General features: G+C 37.6%; 1 protein-coding gene across 1 annotated transcript; it reads left to right on the top strand.

Annotated features, from left to right (window-relative positions):
• The first annotated feature begins 294 nt into the window (after positions 1-294).
• Positions 295-2,200, top strand: LOC114686254 (eukaryotic peptide chain release factor GTP-binding subunit ERF3A-like). Its single transcript, XM_037206502.1, is given in 2 exon segments — positions 295-1,575; positions 1,578-2,200. Coding segments are annotated over 2 exon segments (1,497 nt in total). The 5' UTR covers positions 295-353; the 3' UTR covers positions 1,853-2,200.
• Positions 2,201-22,352: the final 20,152 nt, after the last annotated feature.

A 22,352-nucleotide genomic window follows, 5' to 3' on the forward strand; every position in this document is an offset into this window, starting at 1 on the left:
AAAATGCAGAGAAGCATAAACAGAGAGGGGAGAGACAACAGGCAACAGGTAGTAAGAACACAGCAAGCAAAGGAGCTGTGAAATAGTGGAGGAGGCCAAGAGGAAAGGGTAAATGATCCAGGGTAAAGAGCACAGTTGGTCCATAAGGTATGTGGCCTGTTTCCTTGTTATCAAGACTGTCTGTGGTTGGTGTTTGTATGAGGAGAGCTGTCAAAGGGCTGAGGGAGGGCCTAGAACAACCTTCAGGCTGTGCCTGCTGATGACAGCTCTCTCCTTTCTCCTGGAAACAGGCACCTGTGGAGGCTTCTCAAGAACAGTCATTATTGTGTGAAGGTTCAAATTCAGCTGTTAGCATGGAACTTTCAGAACCTGTTGTAGAAAATGGAGAGACAGAAATGTCCCCAGAAGAATCATGGGAGCACAAAGAAGAAATAAGTGAATCAGAGCCCGGGGGTGGCTCCTCAGGAGATGGAAGGCCACCAGAGGAAAGTACCCAAGAAATGATGGAGGAAGAAGAAGAAATACCAAAACCCAAGTCGGTGGTGGCACCCCCAGGTGCTCCTAAGAAAGAACATGTAAATGTAGTATTCATTGGGCATGTCGATGCGGGCAAGTCAACCAATGGAGGGCAAATAATGTATTTGACTGGAATGGTGGACAAAAGGACACTTGAGAAATATGAACGAGAAGCTAAAGAAAAAAACAGAGAAACCTGGTACTTGTCTTGGGCCTTAGACACAAATCAGGAGGAACGAGACAAGGGTAAAACGGTAGAAGTGGGTCGTGCCTATTTTGAAACCGAAAAGAAGCATTTTATAATTCTAGATGCCCCTGGCCATAAGAGTTTTGTCCCAAATATGATTGGTGGTGCCTCTCAAGCCGACTTGGCTGTACTGGTAATCTCGGCCAGGAAAGGAGAGTTTGAAACCGGATTTGAAAAAGGAGGACAGACAAGAGAACATGCAATGTTGGCAAGGACAGCGGGTGTCAAACACTTAATCGTGCTTATTAATAGGATGGATGATCCAACCGTGAACTGGAGTAATGAGAGATATGAAGAATGTAAAGAGAAACTAGTACCATTCTTGAAAAAAGTTGGCTTCAATCCAAAAAAGGACATTCATTTTATGCCCTGCTCAGGACTGACGGGAGCAAATCTCAAAGAGCAATCAGATTTCTGTCCTTGGTACATTGGCTTACCATTTATTCCATATCTGGATAATTTGCCAAACTTCAATAGATCAGTTGTTGGACCAATCAGGCTGCCAATTGTCGATAAGTACAAGGATATGGGGACTGTGGTCCTGGGAAAGCTGGAATCTGGATCTATTTGTAAAGGCCAGCAGCTTATAATGATGCCAAATAAGCACAATGTGGAAGTTCTTGGGATACTTTCTGATGATGTAGAAACGGATTCTGTAGCCCCAGGGGAAAACCTCAAAATCAGACTGAAAGGAATTGAAGAAGAGGAGATTCTTCCAGGATTCATCCTTTGTGATCTTAATAATCTTTGTCATTCTGGATGCACATTTGATGCCCAGATAGTGATTATAGAGCACAAATCCATCATCTGCCCAGCTATAATGCGGTGTTGCATATTCATACCTGTATCGAGGAAGTCGAAATAACAGCCTTAATCTGCTTGGTAGACAAAAAATCAGGAGAAAAAAGTAAGACTCGACCCCTTTTTGTGAAACAGGATCAAGTATGCATTGCGAGTTTGAGGACAGCAGGGACCATCTGTCTGGAGACCTTTAAAGACTTCCCTCAGATGGGACGCTTTACCTTACGAGATGAGGGTAAGACCATTGCAATTGGAAAAGTTCTGAAACTGGTTTCAGAGAAAGACTAATAAGCATTTTCTTGATGACCCTGCACAATACTGTGAGGAATATTGACTGCAAAAGCCTACTTCACACCACCCTCTCTTCTTTTCTGCCCATCGACAAACCTCTTCCCATATTTTGCAGAGAAACTTCACAGCAGAAGTCCACATTATGTCAGCTTTCTCATATTGAGAGCTCTGCTATGCCACTGTTGAATTTTCCCCAAGATTTTGCCCCCCTTTCAAACTTTGCTTCCCTGGACAGATTTGGCAATAGCTTTGTAAGTGATGTGGACATAATTGCCTACAATAATGAAAACCGACACGAATTTTTTTTTTTATTATTTTTCATTTTCCCCTTAGGCATAGTTAGCCTCCCCCCCCCAGGCAGATCATTCTGAGTGTGCGAGTGTGTGTGCACATGTTAAAATTTTAAATTAAATAAATAAAAAAAAAGAGCACAGTTGGAGGGTGTTGCCCAGGGCATGAGGGTATGAGGATATGGGGGAGGGTACCTGTGGGGATGGTAGTTTGAGGAAAACTAGAAAGTAATGATATGCTTGATGTAAGGTATTCATCAGGGAAGACTGCTTAATCATAGGTTTAAGCTGATAGAACATCTTTATTAACTGGCCAGTGACTGCTTTGGATGATTAGGAGTCCAGTGTAGCATTGAGCCTTTCTTAGGGTGAGCTTTTAAACACAAAACCCATATTCTGTGTTGACATACTGGATTGACATACTTCAGTTAACAAGAATAGTTAACCAGAATCAGAACTAAAGAGGGCAAAAGCAAGGTTTAGAAACTTTTCCAGAACTATGTACTTTGATGGATTAATCCTTTGTTTTAGCTTTGGGAGGTGGTACTGTCTACATGCTGAGTTCTATGGACTGAATGGTACTTCCATCATGGAGTCAGTTGTGCTAAGGTATGGGGGTCTACTAAGGTCTGGGTTTTCAGGAATATAAACACATAGACATATTTATGACACATACACATATTTATGTATATATTCATATATAAATGTATATATATGTTTACATACACTCATATGTATGTATGTCTTGGCATGTTTCTCCCCTACAGTTTGATTTCCAAATTTTATTCATCTTACAAAAATATGTATGTATGTTATTTTGTATGACATCCATCTCTCCACTAGTGTTTACACTTAAAATATTTTTATTTATGCCATACATTCCTGTGAATGTTGTTTTCACGTGTCCCTCCTGTATTGTTTATTTGAAAGATATTTACCAGACATCTTTATATTTGGTGCTGTGCTAAGTCATGGGAAGAGAGGTGGTTCTTGCAGGAGGGGTGGGCTGGAGGAGTAGTCCAGCAATCCCAGAGGAGTCCAAGCACAGGTTTGTGGGGCAAGAGAAGAAACATTATCGACTCCGTATCTTCCCCTAGGCATTCACTTAGTTGTTTGCTCAGTTTTTCAGCTAGACCCTTCAGGAGGGTTGCCTCGGAGTGCCACAGATTTGGAATCATTTATCATCCATAAATCCTTTGTACAGAAGCTAGAAGTGAGTAACAGCCAAAATCTAGAGACTGTGAATGAAAATAGGGAATGCCCCTGTGTTTGTAAAGATTTGGGAAATCTTTATCTTGTAAAATGTACTTACTGACTTAATTAATTAATTTCATTAATCCTACGCCTGAACTCAATTTCAAGTTAATTTGAAATATGATTATAGTTTTCTGGACTTGAACTTTCCCAGAGACTTAATACTGTGTTAGCAGAAATCTCCCAGAAGAGTGAGGTTTGATTCCATCAGAAACAAGCAGATGGGAAGAGTCATTCCAAGAAATCAATGCTAATAAATTCTCCACAGGTGCCTGCCCTGAGGAGATTTCTACCAAGGTCCAGAACAGAAACTACAAGCAACTATGACACTGATCTGAGGGATATTAAATGAATATAAGCACACTGAGTTCTTTAGTCCATTTACTTTATTCTTCTAAATCAATTCTATCTACACAGTTTCTTTTCTGTTCCCATACTTAGCTCCTCTCAGTCCCTTCTGCTCTCAGCCCCTTCTTCTGTTCTCTCATCTCTGTCTTTTCATCTTCATCCTCATCTTTGTTCTTCTAAATCCATTCCCCTGTTGTAAAGGAACCAGTATATACACAAGTAGTATTTCTTTGGCTATGCAATATGAGGCTTGAAGTTTTCAGGGTCACTGAGAGAGGTGATAAGGATCCACACATGAATAATTGTCAGCTTCCAATTCTAACCCAAAAGGGGGAGTGAATAAAGGGGAGTTCTCTGGTAAGGCCAACTAAAGGCTAAGATCAATTAGGGAATTCTAAAAAGTAATTTATGTGCTCAAACTATAATCTAGAAGTGGCTAGGCAGAATGTTAGGGGTCTTTAAATGTCAGTAAGTCACTAGAAAAGTAAAACTGTTTTCAGCGCTGTTTTTTCTGTTTTTCCCAGCTGCAGCCACTTTCTGGAAGGGTGGGAGACGTATGCTCAGTTGCTAGGCAACCTACATCCAAGCATTTAGCATTTGGTTAGTAAAAGCACTTTTCCCTTTGAGTAATAGCTAAGGAGGAAACCTTGGAATAGCACCTGGCTGAGATAAAAGGGGGAGGATAAAAATCTTAATTTGCACAAGAAACAAAGCTTTTCAGCTAATATCTGCCTGGCCTTGGTCAGAAATCTCCTTTGGTCAGTGGGAAGTAACTACCTTAACTCAGTAACTAGCGGATGGCTAGAACATAACCCCAGAATTGTGAGCCGTAAATCTCTTAAATTAGGATCTTGTGTAAATAAACAGGGATGAAGGTAAAAAGGATTTACTTGTTAGTGGTTATTTTCTCTCATTTGTAAGTGAGATGAGCTAATTCTTATCTATGTGCAGCTTATCCTTGGATAAAAAGGTATCTTTGTTGAAATACTTTTGTCCAGAGAATGGCCCTGGCCAGATGTAAGCTAATGAAGAATAAACACAGCTGGAGAATTTTACCCAATTACTTCAAATATATAAGGAGAGTTGTGACCAATTCATGATCAATCATACTGTTATAAGTTCTTGAAGGAAAAGTCGAATGGGGGGAAACTCCAATAGCACACAAGAAATTCATTGCAGGATACAGCTAATACATTCAAAAGCCAATATCACCAAGACTTCTTAAGTCTTGATTCTCTTCTGGAAAAGTCCATAACTTTTTCCAGGTAATAGGTTTGCCAATATTAGCTGAATTCCTACTTCATATTCCTGTGGCTGGCAGCACAATACCATCGTTACTATTGTGATGGATTGGCTGCACAGCTCAAACTGGACTTTTCTAGTACAGGTCAAACATCCTTAATGTGAAAAATCCAGAACTTGAAACAGTCTAAACTCAATATTTTATAAGTGCTGATATAATATGATAGTGGAAAATCCACACCAAGAAACTTTGCATTGTGCCCAAGATTATTTATAAAATATTATCCAGAGCTACATTCTGGCTATATGTATAAAATATGCATGAATCAGTTTAATTTCCTGTTCAGAACCGAGTCTCTTCTCTATTACATCTCATTTGTACAAACAATATTCCAAAGCCTGAAATGAAAATTCTAAAATCTGAAAAGCATTTGGAGAAAAGGAAATCTTATTCAATATACTTTTCCAAAAGTTTTACAAGAATGTAGAGGAGAGAGAAGTTGGACAAAAAAGCAAACAAGCAAACAAAGCATAGCACTACTGAGTACACCTGACTGGGCATGTTCTTAGTCTTATTAATATAGCAGTTTAACAATGTTGTGCTGCCAGAAGCAAATATCTTAAAGAGTAAGTAAATAATCACTTTACACTTTGATTTTTCTATATTTTATAAAGGTAACCTCTTTAAAAAATGAAATTCTAAACTTCAAAGGCCAGGATTTCCTCTATTATTGTCAACTTCATATATAAAAGATGGACATTTAATTGACCAGAATATAAGGTATTTTTAGTACTGTCCAATAGGATGGTAAACATAATAATATCCACAAAAGCTTGAAAGAAGCTAAGATACTGAATTGTCTTTTTCCAAGTTATATTCACTTTATCTATGAGTTAACTATTTTTTAAAATATTAAATATTCATGAGGAAAGAGGAGAAAACTAACAGGAACTAAAGTGGTTTGTGTTTAGACATAACTTAAGTAAATGATGGATCAGTCCCTTTAGTACTGAATTAATGACATATTTTCATAATAGACATGTCATTACGCTTAATCACTAAAAATTTTTATTGATGATAGGAAATCATGAAAAATACTATAAAATTTTAATTGTCAAGAGGAGAGCTGCCTCACATGTTGGAAATCTAAGGGCAGAGCTATTGATAAACATTAAATAAGCATGTGCTCTGAGCACAGGAACTTACATTCATAGGAGAATGTATAATGAGCTTAAGCACTGAAGGAAGGGGTATGATGGGAAAGGATTCAGGATGGTGAAACATGCACCCAGGTAATAAAACTAACATTAAAAACTTTGCAAAAATGGGTGACATTTGCAAAATTATGTTTGAGCTATATTTGCTGAGGAATGATAAAGAGACCAGGTGTCTCCATTGAGTGATACATCCCAAATATTTTCTACTTTGTTTCTCACATTGGTTCAATTTTGGAAGGTATCCCCTTGCAAATAACAGATTATTCACACAATTATGCTTTATCCATGATATTAGGTCAATTAGAATAGTGGTTTTGGCATCTGGACACCTTGATGATGCCATTGTGACTAACAAATTTCTCTGTAGATTTCACCATTTTGTTTCTAAGTCAGTTCTTTGCTGACCAGTGAAAGGCATGTCTTTTTAGCTATTTCCAGCAACCTGAGCTCTGTTCATTTAGAGGAAGCCCCTGGCAAATAAAGTTCATTTAGAATTTTACCTTGACTCCACAGTATAACTCCTTTCAGACACTTCTTATTGTTTTGAGCTCTTAACATAAATTATATATATGTTTTTAAAAACATAAATACTGAGGAACAATGGCTTCTGGAGACAGAGAGCCAGTCTTCTTTAAGGCTGTGGCTCCTGATAGGTCTAATAAGCTCCAGTGAATGCCCCACCCCAAGAAGTACTTGGTCAACACAAACTGAAGTCAATAGATTATTAATTTAAAGAGAGAGAGAGAGAATTACAAAGTTGGGGGATAGGATAGTAGGGACAGATCTGGGAGGAGTTAGCAGATAGAGGTGAAATGAATAGGATAAAACTACGCTATAGGAAATTCTAAAACAAGTAATAAAATATTTTAAGAAAAGAAAAAGTAAACAATATACTTATGTGCAGGCCCTAGGCTGCTATCAGCTGTCATCTTTTCAGGACATCATCTAAAGTTTCATCCTCGAGTTTTTCACAAAGATTGCCTTCATAGGCTGCTATGCTTGGTTAGGTTGAAAAGAACTATCAACTGAAAAGCTCTCTAAAGAATGAAAAATGTGTCCATATAGAAATTAAGAAACAAATTAAAGACTTTATAGAATTGAAATAAAAATGAATACACAGCATACCCAAAACTTATGGGACATGGTGAAAGTGGTTATAAGAAGCAAGTTCATACTACTAAGTGACTACATGAATATACTGGAGATATCTCATACTAGCAACTTAAAAGCACACCTGAAAGCTCTAGAACAGAGATTCTTAACCTACCTACTGCTATGTCACTTTAATACAGTTCCTTAGGCTGGAGAGATGGCTCAGAGGTTAAGAGCACTGGCTGTTCTTTCAGAGATCCCGAGTTCAATTCCAGCAACCACATGGTGGCTCACAACCATCTGTAACAAGATCTGGTCCCCTCTTCTGAGCTGCAGACATACATGTAGACAGAACATTGTATACATAATAAATAAGTAAATCTTAAAAACAATAGTTTCTCATGTTGTGGTGACCCCATTCATAAAATTATTTTGTTGCAACTTTATAATTGTTTTGTTGCTATTGTTATGAATCATAATGTATATGATATGCTTGATATTTTATATATGACCCACAGGTTGGGAACCACTGCTCTAGAACAAAAGAAAATTACACCTAAAAGAAGTAGTCAGCAAGAAAAAATAAAACTCAGAACTTAAATCAATAAACTAGAAACAAACAAACAAACAAAAAGCCCAATAAAATATAATATAAACAAAAAAATCCATGAAACAAAGAGTAAGTTCTTTGAGAAAATTAATAATACTGGCAAACTCTTATCCAAATTAACTAAAAAGCTAAGAAAGAATATCTAAGTTAACAAAATCAGAAATGAAAAGGAAGATGTTAACAACAGAGGAAATCTAGAGCATCATAAGGCTGTATTTTAAAATCTTATATTCCATCAAACTGGAAAACCAAAAGAAATGGATAATTTTCTCAATAAGTACCACTCATCAAAGTTAAATCAAGATCACATAAGCAATGGAAACTGACTTACAACCTCTAGTGAAATGGAAGTAGTCATTAGATAGGGCAGTGATGGCACATGCCTTTAGTTCCAGCACATGGAGGCAGAGGCAGGTAGATTTGAGTTTGAGGCCAGCCTGGTCTACAGAGTGAGTTCCTGGACAGCTAGGGCTACACAGAAAAAAACCCTGTCTTGAAAAACCAAAACCAAAATAAATAAATAAATAAATAAGCCCAGTGCATGAGCTGGCTTTTTGGAGCCCACTACCTATGGTAGGACACCTTGCACAGCCTTGATGCAGGGGGTCAAATTGGACCTCCCTTTACTGAAAGTACCAGGCTCTGTTGACTCCCCATGGGAAGTCATACCTTATTGGAGGAGGAAATAGGGGGCGGGTTGTAGGCGGGGAGGCTTGAGGGGTGGGAGGAGGGATGAGAGGGAGATCTGTGGTTGGTATGTAAAATGAATAAAAAAATTCTTAATTAAAAAAAGTTCAGGGGTAGATGGTTTTAGAACAGAATTCTACTCAACTTTCAAAGAAGAGTTAACTATTCCACAAAATTGAAACAAAAAGAACATTGTCAAACTTATTTTATGAGGTCATAGTTACTCTGAAATCCAAACTACACAGATTCAACCAAGTTAAGAGCCTTACAGACCAATTTCCTTTATGAACATAGATTCAAAATACTCGTTAAATACATGCAAACCAAATCCAAAAACATATCAAAAAGATTATCTGCCATAAATGATCAAGTAGGCTTCATCCCAGAGATGAAGGGATGGTTCAATATACAAAAATCAATAAATGTAATCCACCATACAAACAAACTGAAAGAAAAAAAACCCACATGATCATCTTATTAGATGCAGAAAAAGCCCTAATCACAATCCACCATGCCTTTATAATAAAAGTCCATACACCTATGGACACTTAAAAAAAAAAAAAACAAAACAGGAATCTAGAAGTACACACTGGAAAAAGCATCTTCAAGAAATGGTGCTAGTTAAACTGGGTCGGTGCATGTTGAAGAATGCAACTAGGTCCATACTTATCACCCTGTACAAAACTCAACTCCAGATGGATCAAAGACCTCAACATAAAACTAGATACCATGAACCTGGTAAATGACAAAGTGGGAAATGACTTTAAACTCATTAGCACAGGAGAAGGCTTCCTGAACAGAATACCATTAGCACATGCAATAAGTTCAACAATTAATGAATGTGGCCTCATGAAATTGAGAACCTTCTGTATGGCAAAGGACACAGTCATTTGGACAAAGCAACAGCCTAAAGAATTGGAAAAGATTTTTACAAACTCCAAATTCAATAGAGCGCTAATATCCAAAGTATATAAAGAACTCAAGAAACTAGGTAACAAAAAGCTAAATAATCCAAATTAAAAATGGAATACAGATCTAAACAGAGAATTCTCAGTAGAGGAAACTCAAAAGGCAGAGAAGCACTTAAAGAAATGGTAAAGATCCTTAGCCATCAGGGAATTGCAAATCAAAACTACTCTGAGATTCCATCTTACACCCATCTGAATCAATAATACAAGTGACAGCTCATGCTGATAAGGAAGTGGAGCAAGAGGAACATTCCTCTATTGTTGGTGGGAGTGCAAACTTGTACAACCACTATGGAAATCACTGTGGTGGTTCCTCAGAATGATGGGGGTTGATCTACCTCAAGATCCAGCTATACCATCTTGGATACATACCCACATAATGCTTCATCCTACCAAAAGGACACTTGCTCAACCATGTTCACTGCTACTCTATTCATAATAAGCAGGACTTGGAAACAACTTAGACATCCCTCACCAGAATAAATGATTAAGAAAAATGTGGTACATTTACACAATAAAGTGTTACTTAACTGTTAAAAAATGACATGAAATTTGCAGTCAAATGGATGGAACTAGAAAAACATCATCCTGAGTAAGGCAACCCAGATTCAGAAAGATAAACATGGTACATATTTACTTTTGATAAATGAGCTACAATCCTTAGACCCAGAGAGGTTAAATGTGGAAGAAGGAACTAGAGGGACACATGGATCTCCCTATGAGGGTGAAAAAGAATAGATATTTTGGATGTATTGGGTTTGGGAAGATGGGAAGGGAAGTATCAAGCGGGGAGGGGGAGTGGAGAGGGTGTGAGGAAATAAATGTGGGTAGAGACAGCTAGAATTGAGCAGCATTTGAGGGATGGTATGGAAATCTAGTTCAGTGTAAACTTCCCAATATATATGAAGGCAATCCTAACGAACTCGCTAAATAGTGAGGGAGACTGAGTCCCTACTGGACATCTCATGTCACAGAAGGAAGCTTTCAGTACCAGGATTGGGTTGTATCCAGTTGAGTCGCTGTCCAAAGGGATTTCATGGAAATCCCTAAACAACCTAAGCTGTTGCCAAAACAATAGATTTTTCTTAACACACTGACAATGAGGACCCACTGCAGAAGACTACACCCACACCACTCATTGAACATGGAGAGATGGAACTGGTGCTTACTTAGAACCTTCATCATTACATTCTAGTGTCTTTGGTTTGGGAAGGTACTTTGCACGCTTCCAGAAGAGAAATATAAAAACCAACCCAGACATAAACCCTTTGATCTACAAACTGTCCTGCCTGAAAAATAGCTAGGAAATAGTGGCACAAAGCTTGTGAGAACAGTCAACCAATGTCTGATTTGATATAAGGCTTAATCGATGAGATGGAACACATACCTAACACTGCTTGAGTGACCAACAACCAGAAACTAGATAACCCAACAATCTAGGGTAAAACCAAATAGTTCTGGTCTTTAAAAATTTTTTTAAAAAGTAGTAAGAAAATGACTCCCAGTGATATTCTGCTATACTCATATATCAGTGCCTTAGTCAGCCATCATCAGACATGCATCCTTCTGCAGCAGATGAAAACAAATATAGAGACCCATAGTCAGACATTATACAGAAAGAAAGACTTAGGAACATTCAGCTCTAATGGGATGTCTCCATCAAATCCTTCCTTCAGAGCTCAGAGAACCCCACAGAAGAGGATGCAGAAAGAGTGTCAGATCCAGAGGGGATGGAGGCAACAGGAAAACAAGGTCCTCTAAATCAACTTAGCAAAGCTCATATGAACTCATCGATATTGAAGCAGCATGCACAGCGTCTGCACCAGGCCCTCGGTGTATATATTACAGCTTTGATTTTAGTGTTTTTATGGGATATTGAGTTTGTGAACAAGTAGATCTCTGATTCTTATACCTTCTCTTGGGCTCTTTTCTTTCTGTTGGATTGCCTTGTCCAACTTCAATCTGATGGTTTTTGTTTTATCTTATTATATTTTATTTTGTTGTTTTCTTCTAGAAGTGTTCTAATGAGAGATAGAAAAAGAAGTGGATTCAGCTGGGAGGGGATGTAAGCAGGAACTGGGAAGAATAGAGGGAGGGGAACTATGATCAGGACATATTGCATGAGAAAATAACCTGTTTTTAAGAAAAGGACAGGGATAAAAACACTTATTAGCAATCTTTGAGCAACAGCTATTTGGGAGGTATGCTAAGATCAGTGAATACATGCTACTTGGAGTCCAGTGGTGGAGGCAGAATTGGGATGAAGTTGTCCTCTGAAGAGCAAGTTTTTCTGAAACAGTGTTTTTTCTATTATACTAGCAAGAATTAAATTTATTTCCATTTTCATGGAGGTTCCTTTAATTCATGACACTTTTTCACAAAGCTATCACTATAATTTAAAATTGTCAAAGTTACATTGTCTTGGCTTACAGTTCCTGTATTCAGACTTCCCAATGGTTTGTGATCCATAGTATTTGCATATTGACTTATGCTGCTAGTTGCTCATTAATTTGCCTTTGCATACTACTTCTTGATCAGTCCATTATTATTCTTCCATGGTATTGAAGCTAGCTACTTGATAATCTTTCTCTTTAGCATATCTTCAAGGTTAGACTATTTATTACTATAATTAATTTTTACTCTTCCTACAGCTTGTCCTTATTTTCTGCATTGTTTATGACTTGACTATGCATAATATACAAATATATTACTTACATAAAATACATGTTTTCTTGGGAAGTTATTATTATCAGTATTTATTTACAGAGATATTTATATGACAATGGACATGTTTTGAATGAAAAGAAAACTAGTAGCTAAAATTAATATAAACACTTAGACACATTTTCATGATAAAGCACTTGGATTTTCTTGAATGATAGGCCTGGAAAAGTCATGGTAAATAGAGAAAATAATTTAAACATGCAGACAACATATTATTTTTCCAGGAATAAGTATCCTGGAGCAACATAATATCTCTTTAAATATTTCTTTACTGCTTCTCTTTAAAACATTGCTCATTCTTACAATATGCATATATGTATATGCTGGATTGGAGCTTTTATTTACAAAAAAAGACAATTTAATGTTTAAGCATTACTGAGCTGGTCATAGAAGCATAAATAGTACACAGTCCTTGAATTTAAGAAGATCACAAGTAGGCTAGGGATATAACTCAGTGATGGACTGCTTGCCTGGCATTGACCTGGCATTTGAACTCAGTAAAAAAACCAACAAAAGTCAAAATTCAGTGAGATAAGAAAATATGAATGTATGATACTGTGTTTAAATATGGAGAAATGTTTAGACCCAAGTCACCAGGGTCACAGAACAGAGTCCTATTAACCCACTTGTTAGATATTAAAAAAGACTAATTTAAATTTAAATTTTTTTCTTGATAGGGAGGGGAGTGAAAAAAATTTCCCATATAGAATATTTTGATTATATTCTTTCCCTTGTTCCACTTTTTTCCAGATCCTCCTCCTCTACTTACCCAGCCAACTTCATCCTCTCTCTCTTTCTCTCCCTCTCTAAAAGAAAACAAAACAAAACAGAACAAAAATAAGAGCAAACAACAAAAAAATAAAAACAGGCAAACAAACTAAAATCAAAAGACAAAAAATACCAACACAAAACAAAAATAATACCACACCAAAAACATGGAGTCCATTTTGTGTTAGTCGTTTACTCATGGGCATGGAACCTGTCCTGGAGTAAGGTTAATATAACTATGGCATTCCACTGGAGAAAACTGAATTCACTTTTCCAGAATATGTCAACGGCCAGTAGTTTCTTGCTTAGGGTTGGGACTTTGTATCTACTTTTCTTTGTCAGTGCTTGGATCTTGTCTTATAGGAATGTAGAGCCAGAAAAATGTGAGCAGTTTTCTGGCACAAAGATGGGTTAGATATTGAAGAAGTGAAGGGAATGAAACTTAAAGTAATAGCTGTGTTTTGGGATCTGAAATGCAGAAAGTTTTCATTCTTGACTGGTGTTACATGGGCACTGGCACTCATATACACATACCCACACAAAGAAACATGCATACATATAATTAAAAACAAACAAAAACGAGTTTTCATAGAGTAGAGGGATAAAAATCACATTGTACTATATTTGACAATGCTTATGATATTGGTAGAAAGATCACAGAGTTTCTTAAGTTAGGCCAAGAAGGTAAAGAGAATTGACATGACAAATCAAATTACCGGACAGGACAAGGCTAAGAAATGTTTTTGTTCATTTATTTGGAGTAATATTAGCTAATACATGCATACATACATATAGACAAAAGAAACAATTTGGATTTAGAAGAGGTGTCAGTTAGACAGGATGCTGAAGACAGAAGGGAATAGGATTCTATGAGCAGTGAGCTGATGGCCATTGGTTCTAGTTGTTCCTTGATTGAGGTTTGGCCTAAGCTTCTATGTGCTTTGTCATAGTTCCTGTCCTTTCCTTTTAGTTTTGCTGTGATAAAATGCTCTGACAAAAATCAACATATCTTTTTCCATTAGTCACTGAATAAAGACTCTTTGATGACAATTAGGGTAGTTATCAATCTGATTACAGGAGATGGCCAGTTCAGACTACCTATCCACTGTTGCTAGAAGTCTTCGCTGGGGTCATTCTTGTAGATTCCTGTGAGTTTCCCTAGCAGCAGGGTTCTACCTGACCCTAAAACGCTCCCCCATCAAGATGTCTCTTTCATTACTCTCCCTCCTCCATCCATGCTCATGTTCTCATCTCCTCTGGCTCCCAGTCTACCCAGAAGATCTATTCTATTTCCCCTTCCCATGGAAATACATGCATTCCCATCCTTATTGTTACCTAGCCTCTCTGGGGCTGTGGATTGTAGCATGATTATCCTTTACTTTACAGCTAATATCTACTTATAAGTGAGTACATACCATGTTTGCAGAGATCCATGGCCAAGCAATGGGCCAAGCTTGGGAATCCTGTTGAAGAGAGGGAAGAAGGATGGTACAAGCCAGCCAGCAGAGTCAAGGTCATTACAAGGAAACCCACAGAATTAACTAATGTGGGCTCATAGGAGCTCGTAGACCCTGGAATGACAGCTCTGGATCCTGTATGGGACTGACTGAACCCCTCTACATATGTATGACAGCTGTATAGCTTGATCTACTTGTGGGGCTCCTAGTGGTGGGAGCAGGACCTGTCCTTAACACTGCCTGGCTTCCAGAAACCTATTCCTCATACTGGATTGCCTTAATACAAGAGGAAAAACTTAGTCCTACCTCAACTTGATATGACATGCTTTGTTGACACCAGTGGGGTCAGAAACAGAGGAGGAGTGGATTGGGAATACGGTCAGGGAAGGAGGTGGGGGAGGGAATGGGAGGAGAGGAGGAAGTACAAACTGTGGTCGGGATGTAAAATAAATGAATAAATTTAGTTAAAAAATCAACTTAGAGGAGAGAGGAAGTTGTTTCTGCTCACAATTACTGGGAAAATTGAAAGAAATGTCAAATATCACTTCCACAGGCAAGAGCAGAGAAAATGAATACATACATGCTCATTTGCTGGATTGTGGTTATGTTGACTTCTGCACTCTCATACAGTGCAGAATCTGCTGCAGCTCACATTGGACCAGGTCTTCAGACATCAATTAGCTTAATTAAGACAATCCGTCACAGACATGCTCACAAGCCAACCCAATGTAAACAATTTCCCCCTGAGACTTTCTTTCTAGGTGATTCTAAATTGTGTTAGCTGACAAATAACATTAACTATCACTGGTGACAATTAACATTTACCATTACAGGTGAAAATTAACACTAACCGTCATAGGTGACAATTAACACTAACCATCGCAGGTGACAACACTAACTAGCCATCACAGGTCCCCCTTCTAAGACAGTTTATTAAATGACTGAAAGGAATTCAATTTGGTTCTTAATATCATCTAGTCTGACAGAAGAATTGTAAGTTGAAACGAATTACACTTGGCTATATCACTACATTTAGGTAACCTTTCCTTATGTGTACACGCAGGGACTTGTTTTAATAATGCTATTTGTAACATTTTTATCTTGGGACATTTTTCTATTCTTACTATTGGTTTCTCTGAAAAATGCAATGTTCCAGAAGCAGAAGGGAAGAGAGATACCCCCAAAAAATTCTTCCCTATAATTTAAGGATACTTGTTGACAATTAAAGTATAATGGCAATCATTTTATTCATGCAGAAGAAATGTTCTTGTTACCTACATCAAAATTCCATTCAGAACTACAAAATATTATACTGAATGAGGTAACCCAAGACAGGAATACAAACATCACATGTCTTCACTCATATGTGGATACTAGCATTGACTCTTTTTATTTGTGTATTTAATTTGAAGTACCTACAGAATCTTGTGGAACAGAAAGGGGTCATTGTCAGGGAGAGAGAAAAAATCTTCAGGGAGGGGTGTAATAAAACATAGGTGATATAAGGGAAGGGGGGTAATGCAGAAAGGGTTTAAGTAAAGAGAGGAATGGGAGGATAGGGCAAAATGCAAGGGGAGAAAAGGGTAACTAATGCTAAGGATTTTGGAAAAGGAGTATGGAAAGGTAATACATAATATGAGGTCAAGTTTATCTTGCTCAAGTTTGTTGAGGAGATCCACAAAAACAATATACTCTTTTGCCATTGCTCTTGGTGCCCACCAGAACTTGATGGTATGACCCTGTTACTGAAAACTCCAAATACTTTGGTTATAGGACATGGAGAAATAATGTTGGTACTGATCAGGAAGTTTCCTCCATGCTGGCTAGCTTTCACAGCACTAGAAAGTGCTACATAGGCTGCTTGGGTTGGTGGTTGTTATCAATGGTTATATCCAGATTTCAGTCCTCTGAGCTATATTTAATAATCACTGGCTAGGCAAGATATGGTCATGGGTGCAGTAGTAGCATGAATATCATGAAGTTGGCCAGCCACTTTTTGTTTGAATATAAGAACTATTGCACAAAAAGAAACACATTTCTTATTTCTAATACTATACATCTGGCCAAGAACTCAGGGTTTTGGAGCTCACCGGCCCCAGAAGTGAGCCTACTAATATTATTTTGCTAAATGGACATATTATCAAAGTACCCTCTAAATTTGTATCTCCATACCCATAGATCAGTGCAGCTCTAGGACCTCATCAGAGATGTTTCTCCATCCAGTAGATGGTGGTTAATGCAAATACTCACAACTGGTCAAGGTACAGAGAATACATGTCTGTGGAGATTTCAGTCAAAAATGGGACATCTATCACATTCCCTACTACAAATGTCCAGAGACCATTGCAGAAGAGTGGGCACATAGAAGGTAAAAACCACACCAATATGATTACCTGAATATGAGTTTAATAATAATGACACCAATAGACATGTTAAAGTGGGTAGGGGAAAGTCCTAGACAAAGAAATACAGGCAAATACGGTATGCTGAGAAGAGGAGTGTGCTAGCAAATCTTTCTTTTTTATATTTTTTTATTATTAAGACATTTTCTATTCATTTTACATACCAACCACAGAGCCCCTCTCCTTTCACCCCAGCCTTCCCCTCCAACCCAGCCCCCATTCCCACCTCCTCCAAGGCAAGGCCTCCCATGGGGAGTCAGCAGAGCCTGGTACATTCAGTTGAGGTAGGTCCAAACACCCCCCCCCACCCCCCCCGGCACCAAGGCTGTGCAAAGTGTCCCACAATAGGCACTGGGTTCCAAAAGTGCTAGTTAATCTTATGTAAACTTGACACAAGCTAGAGTAACCTGAAAGGAGGGAACCTCAATTGAGAAAATGCCTCCATAAGATATAGCTGTAAGGAATTTTCCAAATTAGTGATTGATGGACAAAGGTCCAGCCCATTGTGGGTGGTGTCATCCCTGGGTTTGTGGTTCTGGGTTCCATAAGAAAGCAGACAGAGCAAGCCATGGGAAGCAAGCCCATAAGCAACATCTCTTCACAGCCTCTGCATTAGCTCCTGCCTCGAGGTTCTTGCTCTATTTGAGTTCCTGTCCTCACTTCCTTTGATGATAAACAGCAATATAGAAGTGTAAGCCAAATAAACCCTTTCCTCCCCAATTTGCTTTAATCACAGCAATGGAAACTCTAAGATAAGGAGAAAACATCTTCTCTAGGGAAGAGCACACCAATTGGCTATCCAATACCAAATGATTAGTCCTGAAAACATACATACAAGTAGCATTGTACAAAGTGGTGGGGTATATTTAGGAATATATATGAATATACATATATGCAAATAAGAGCAATTAATAAAAAAGAGGCCATGAATTTGAAAAGAAGCAAGAATGGTTATATGGAAGGGTTTGCAGAAAATAAAAGAAAGGGAGAAATGATATAAGTATAATCTCAAGAAAGAAAAAAATAAAGATTGTAGAGCAGAGTTCAGGGAGGACTGACTGGAATAAAACAGTATCTTCTGGACAGGGAAGGACCCTGCACCTGTGACCTCACAGCACTCATTGCTGCCTGCACAAGATCTGCCCAAGATCAAGCCAATAACCATTCCTGCATGGAGGAGGGGCACAGGACCCTCCACCCCTAGGTGAGAAACTGTTGACAGACAGTTGATGGCTTCTAGGAGAAGAAAAATCATTTTTCTTTAAGCATGTGGCCTCTGGTAGGTAAACTGTGCTCCTAGTGAATGGCTCTGCACCCATGAGTATGTGAGAAGCACAAAATGAACTCGGTGGTTTATAAAAAAAGAAAACAAGAGGACTCATATTTAGGGGCCAGTGGGAGGTGGAAGTGGATATGAGAAGGGGGAGGAGTGGGCAGGTAAACATGGTGAAAACAATATAATATGCATGTGTAACATTCTCAAAAAATTTAATAAAATATTATATTGTAAAAAAAATCCATCTGTTTTACCTGGTGCAGTAGCACATACCAATAACCCCCATACTCAAGAAATGGAGTCAGTAAAGTCCTGGTTCAAAGCCAACCTGAATTACATAGTTAAATCTTTTCTCAAAACCAAACTAAACAAATATAAAACAAAATTTCCACTTTTTTCTCCTACTTTCAAAACAATTGAAGATGGTTGGGGAGCTACAGAAACAACAGGGTCACAGAAGCAGTGGCCTAAAATGATAGTCTATTTCTAGTTTGAGTTAGCTAGGGCCTCCATCTACCTACAATGGTTGCAAACAGCACAATCCAAGGTACAAAGAATGTAGTGACTCTCCAAGACACTGCATCTTTATGGTCATCCCATTCCTTGAATGAAGTAATAACTAATTCCTTCAGTGTGTGCCAACCAACACAAAAAACAAGAGGACCCCTGGAAAAAAGTTTAAAATATGATAAATATATGTGGAACCATTTTAAATGATGAGAAAAATAAATTTGGATAAAGAATTTGACAGAGGAAGGAAACTTTAGTACGGCTTCAGAATGAATTTTGTTCAAAAACAAAGTGGAACATGATCTATATGCCTATGTCTCTAATATGATTGCCCACAAAAGGAAAATAATACATAAAGTTATATATATATATATATTATACATAATACATAATAATACATAAAGTATAATATATATAATATGTTATACAAACACACACACACACCAAAACACTCTCAGACCCAAACACACACACACACACACCACACACACACACACACACACCCCTCTTAGTCCTCTGGCTCTGACAATCTTTCTGTCCTTTTTTCCACAGTGATATCTGAGCCTTTGTGGGTAGGGAATGTGATAAAGATGCCCTATTTGTGGCTGAACATTCCACAGATACACACAAATAATTTTAATTATTAGCTAATATTTATATACTACAACTCTCTTATGAGATCAATGCACCAGTTATGTTTATTTTCTCCTTGTTCTTAGATGCCTAGAGCATATGACTGTCCTTTGTGATGGAGATACATCACTGGATCTGAGAAGTTGAATGTTCTAAAGACTTTAGAAACAAAATGTTCAGTATTTTTCTTCCAATTTATTGTATCTGATAAATTTTATAATTAAAGAGTCAAAGTCAAAGGAAATTATCAAAAATCATAAAGTTTCCTGGAAAAGGACTATCTATTTAATTACCAGGAATGTTCTTCATCACAAAATCCAAAATTTTTAAACAACAGAAATTCACATAATTACTTTAAAGCATTTTCATTGAAAAACACTGCACACATATAGAAGAGTGCAAAAACACACAGTATTAAATGGTTACAATATAGAGGACTATACAAATATACACTGTATTAATCATAAAGCAGCCAACATTCTTAGTAAACAATAGCCAAGTAGAATAATACAGAGATGATTCCAGAATCAGATCTGCCTTCTATTCCTAGCCACTCAATCAGGTCTCACCACCATACTGTTTTTGTGTTAATAGTTTCTATGTTTATCGTAATGCTTTCCATCCATAAGAGTGTATCACAAACAATGCAGTTTTAAGGTCATATGAATGGACCCATCCTGACATTGTATTTTCCTCCATTTGCTTTTTTTTCAAAGTGATGTTGATAAGAATTTCCATGTTGTTATGTATCATTTCAGTCTGCTCATTTTCATTAAGATAGTATATTTTCTTTGTGTGTGTGTGTGTGTGTGTGTGTGTGTGTGTGTGTATCACTTGCATACCATTGTGGATTAACCTTTGGCTGTCACAAATACTGTCCAAGTGTACATGCTTGTATATGCCTTTAGTGCACTGATTTTTTAAAGACACACATCTAAAATGAAATTTCTGGGTCACAATATGTACTGAAGTAACAAACATCAAGTCTATATATTTTTTGATATATCTCTTATTTACTTGGTGTCTGTAGTTTTATTTTTCATCCAAGACACAGAAAGAGAAAGAGCCCATGTAGTAGGTACATAGGCTTCTAACAAGGAATTCTGTAATGGCATCCTGCAGTGATTATTTCAGGGCATGAAATTTTACTTTTCTTGCTGTTATTGCTCATGAACTTCCAAATTTGTTCATATTCCAAATCGTATGTTGACTTTAAAGGACAGTTAGTTATACTGATGTGTTGATTGTCCTTGAGTCTGATACCAGACCTCCCATATGTGTTGTCTGCCATGTTTTGTCCTGCTCTGTCCTTTGTGAGTTCACAGCAGTTGAAGCATTACCTACTCTTGGTTAACTTTTGGGTTAGTTTGTCCAATGGGAGGCTGCACTGTCTTGAGTAATTTCTGCTGTCTCAAACTTTTGGCTGATTGTCATAAAGGCAGAATACCCTAAAGGAGAAGCTAGGGTCTTCTTCAATGACTTCCTCCTTGCTTAAGTACTGAGTGTCTAAAAATAGTTACACCATATTTGTCACCTCTAGGGAGCTCTCTTTCTGTGGTCTATTTCTTGATGCATTCAAGAACCAAGATTTCTTCCCTTTATGTCTTCAATCCCAGTAGTGGTGATAATTCCCATGACTGTTAGTTTCTGGGCATTTACTGCCACTTATTTATTTTTTTTCCCTCTCTACACTTCTATAAAGATAAAATAGTATTTGTTGGTCCCTAGGGTAAATAGTTTCTTGATGGAATCTACCTAGTGCAGGATTTTAAAATTTACTTTAAAAGGAAGTTGTAAAGATTTAGTATAATGTCTACTGAAATGTTCTAAATAGTTATCAAATGTGATTATAAGTATAAGTGAAGATGCGCTGTTAAAAGTGAAAAGAAGCCGGGCCGTGGTGGTGGTGGTGGTGGTGGTGGTGGTGGTGGCTCACGCCTTTAATCCCAGCACTCGGGAGGCAGAGCCAGGCGGATCTCTGTGAGTTCGAGGCCAGCCTGGGCTACCAAGTGAGTCCCAGGAAAGGCGCAAAGCTACACAGAGAAACCCTGTCTCGAAAAACCAAAAAAAAAAAAAAAAAAAAAAAAAAAGTGAAAAGAATAGGGCTGGCAAAATGATAAATACACTTGCTGCCAAGAGTGATCCCTAAGTCAGATTCCTGGGACATAGATGGTAGAAGGGCAGACATGAATCTCCAAGTAGTTCTCTCATCTCCCTGTGTATACCATGTCATGAGAATCCTCCTGACCCCCTAAGTAAATAAATAAAATAACAAATAAATGCATGAATGCAATAAATTACAAAATAACCATGAAAAAAGGGACATAGAAAACTGTTCAGTATAATGTAAAACTGAGTAAACAGCAAGATAGTGAATTAAATATGCATAATATGAGTTCTGTAGTTGGATCCCATAGGCCTTGGACATAAGCTGAAGCCCAGTCATATTGTTTATCATCATAAAAATCTTGAATACTGAGAATACTGAATGGTTTCTTAGTTATATCGTTGCTGTAATTATGCTTGGTGAATTGTTCTCTAAGGATAATGAAACTGTTCTTTTGTAGTTTACTGACTCTTTCTTTTTTCTGACTGTTTTGCTTCTGCAAAAGAGTACTTGCTAACAAGGAAAAATGTATAGTTGGAATCCCAAGCCAACCAGAAATTGTGACATTTCATTGGCCATATCCTAATTTTCTGAAAATTTATTGTTGGAAGAGTAACACACACACACACATACACACACATACATACACACATACACCACACACACATATACATACACACATACATATATATACATACACACATATACACCACACACACACACATACACACATACATATATACATACATACACACACATACACCACACACACACATACATACACACATACATATATACATACACACACATACACACATACATATATATACATACACACATATACACCACACTCACACACACACACACACACACACACACACACACACACACACACACACACTGTCCAGGAT

This window comes from Peromyscus leucopus, chromosome 6 (genome assembly GCF_004664715.2).
Source record: "Peromyscus leucopus breed LL Stock chromosome 6, UCI_PerLeu_2.1, whole genome shotgun sequence".
Lineage (NCBI taxonomy): Eukaryota > Metazoa > Chordata > Mammalia > Rodentia > Cricetidae > Peromyscus > Peromyscus leucopus.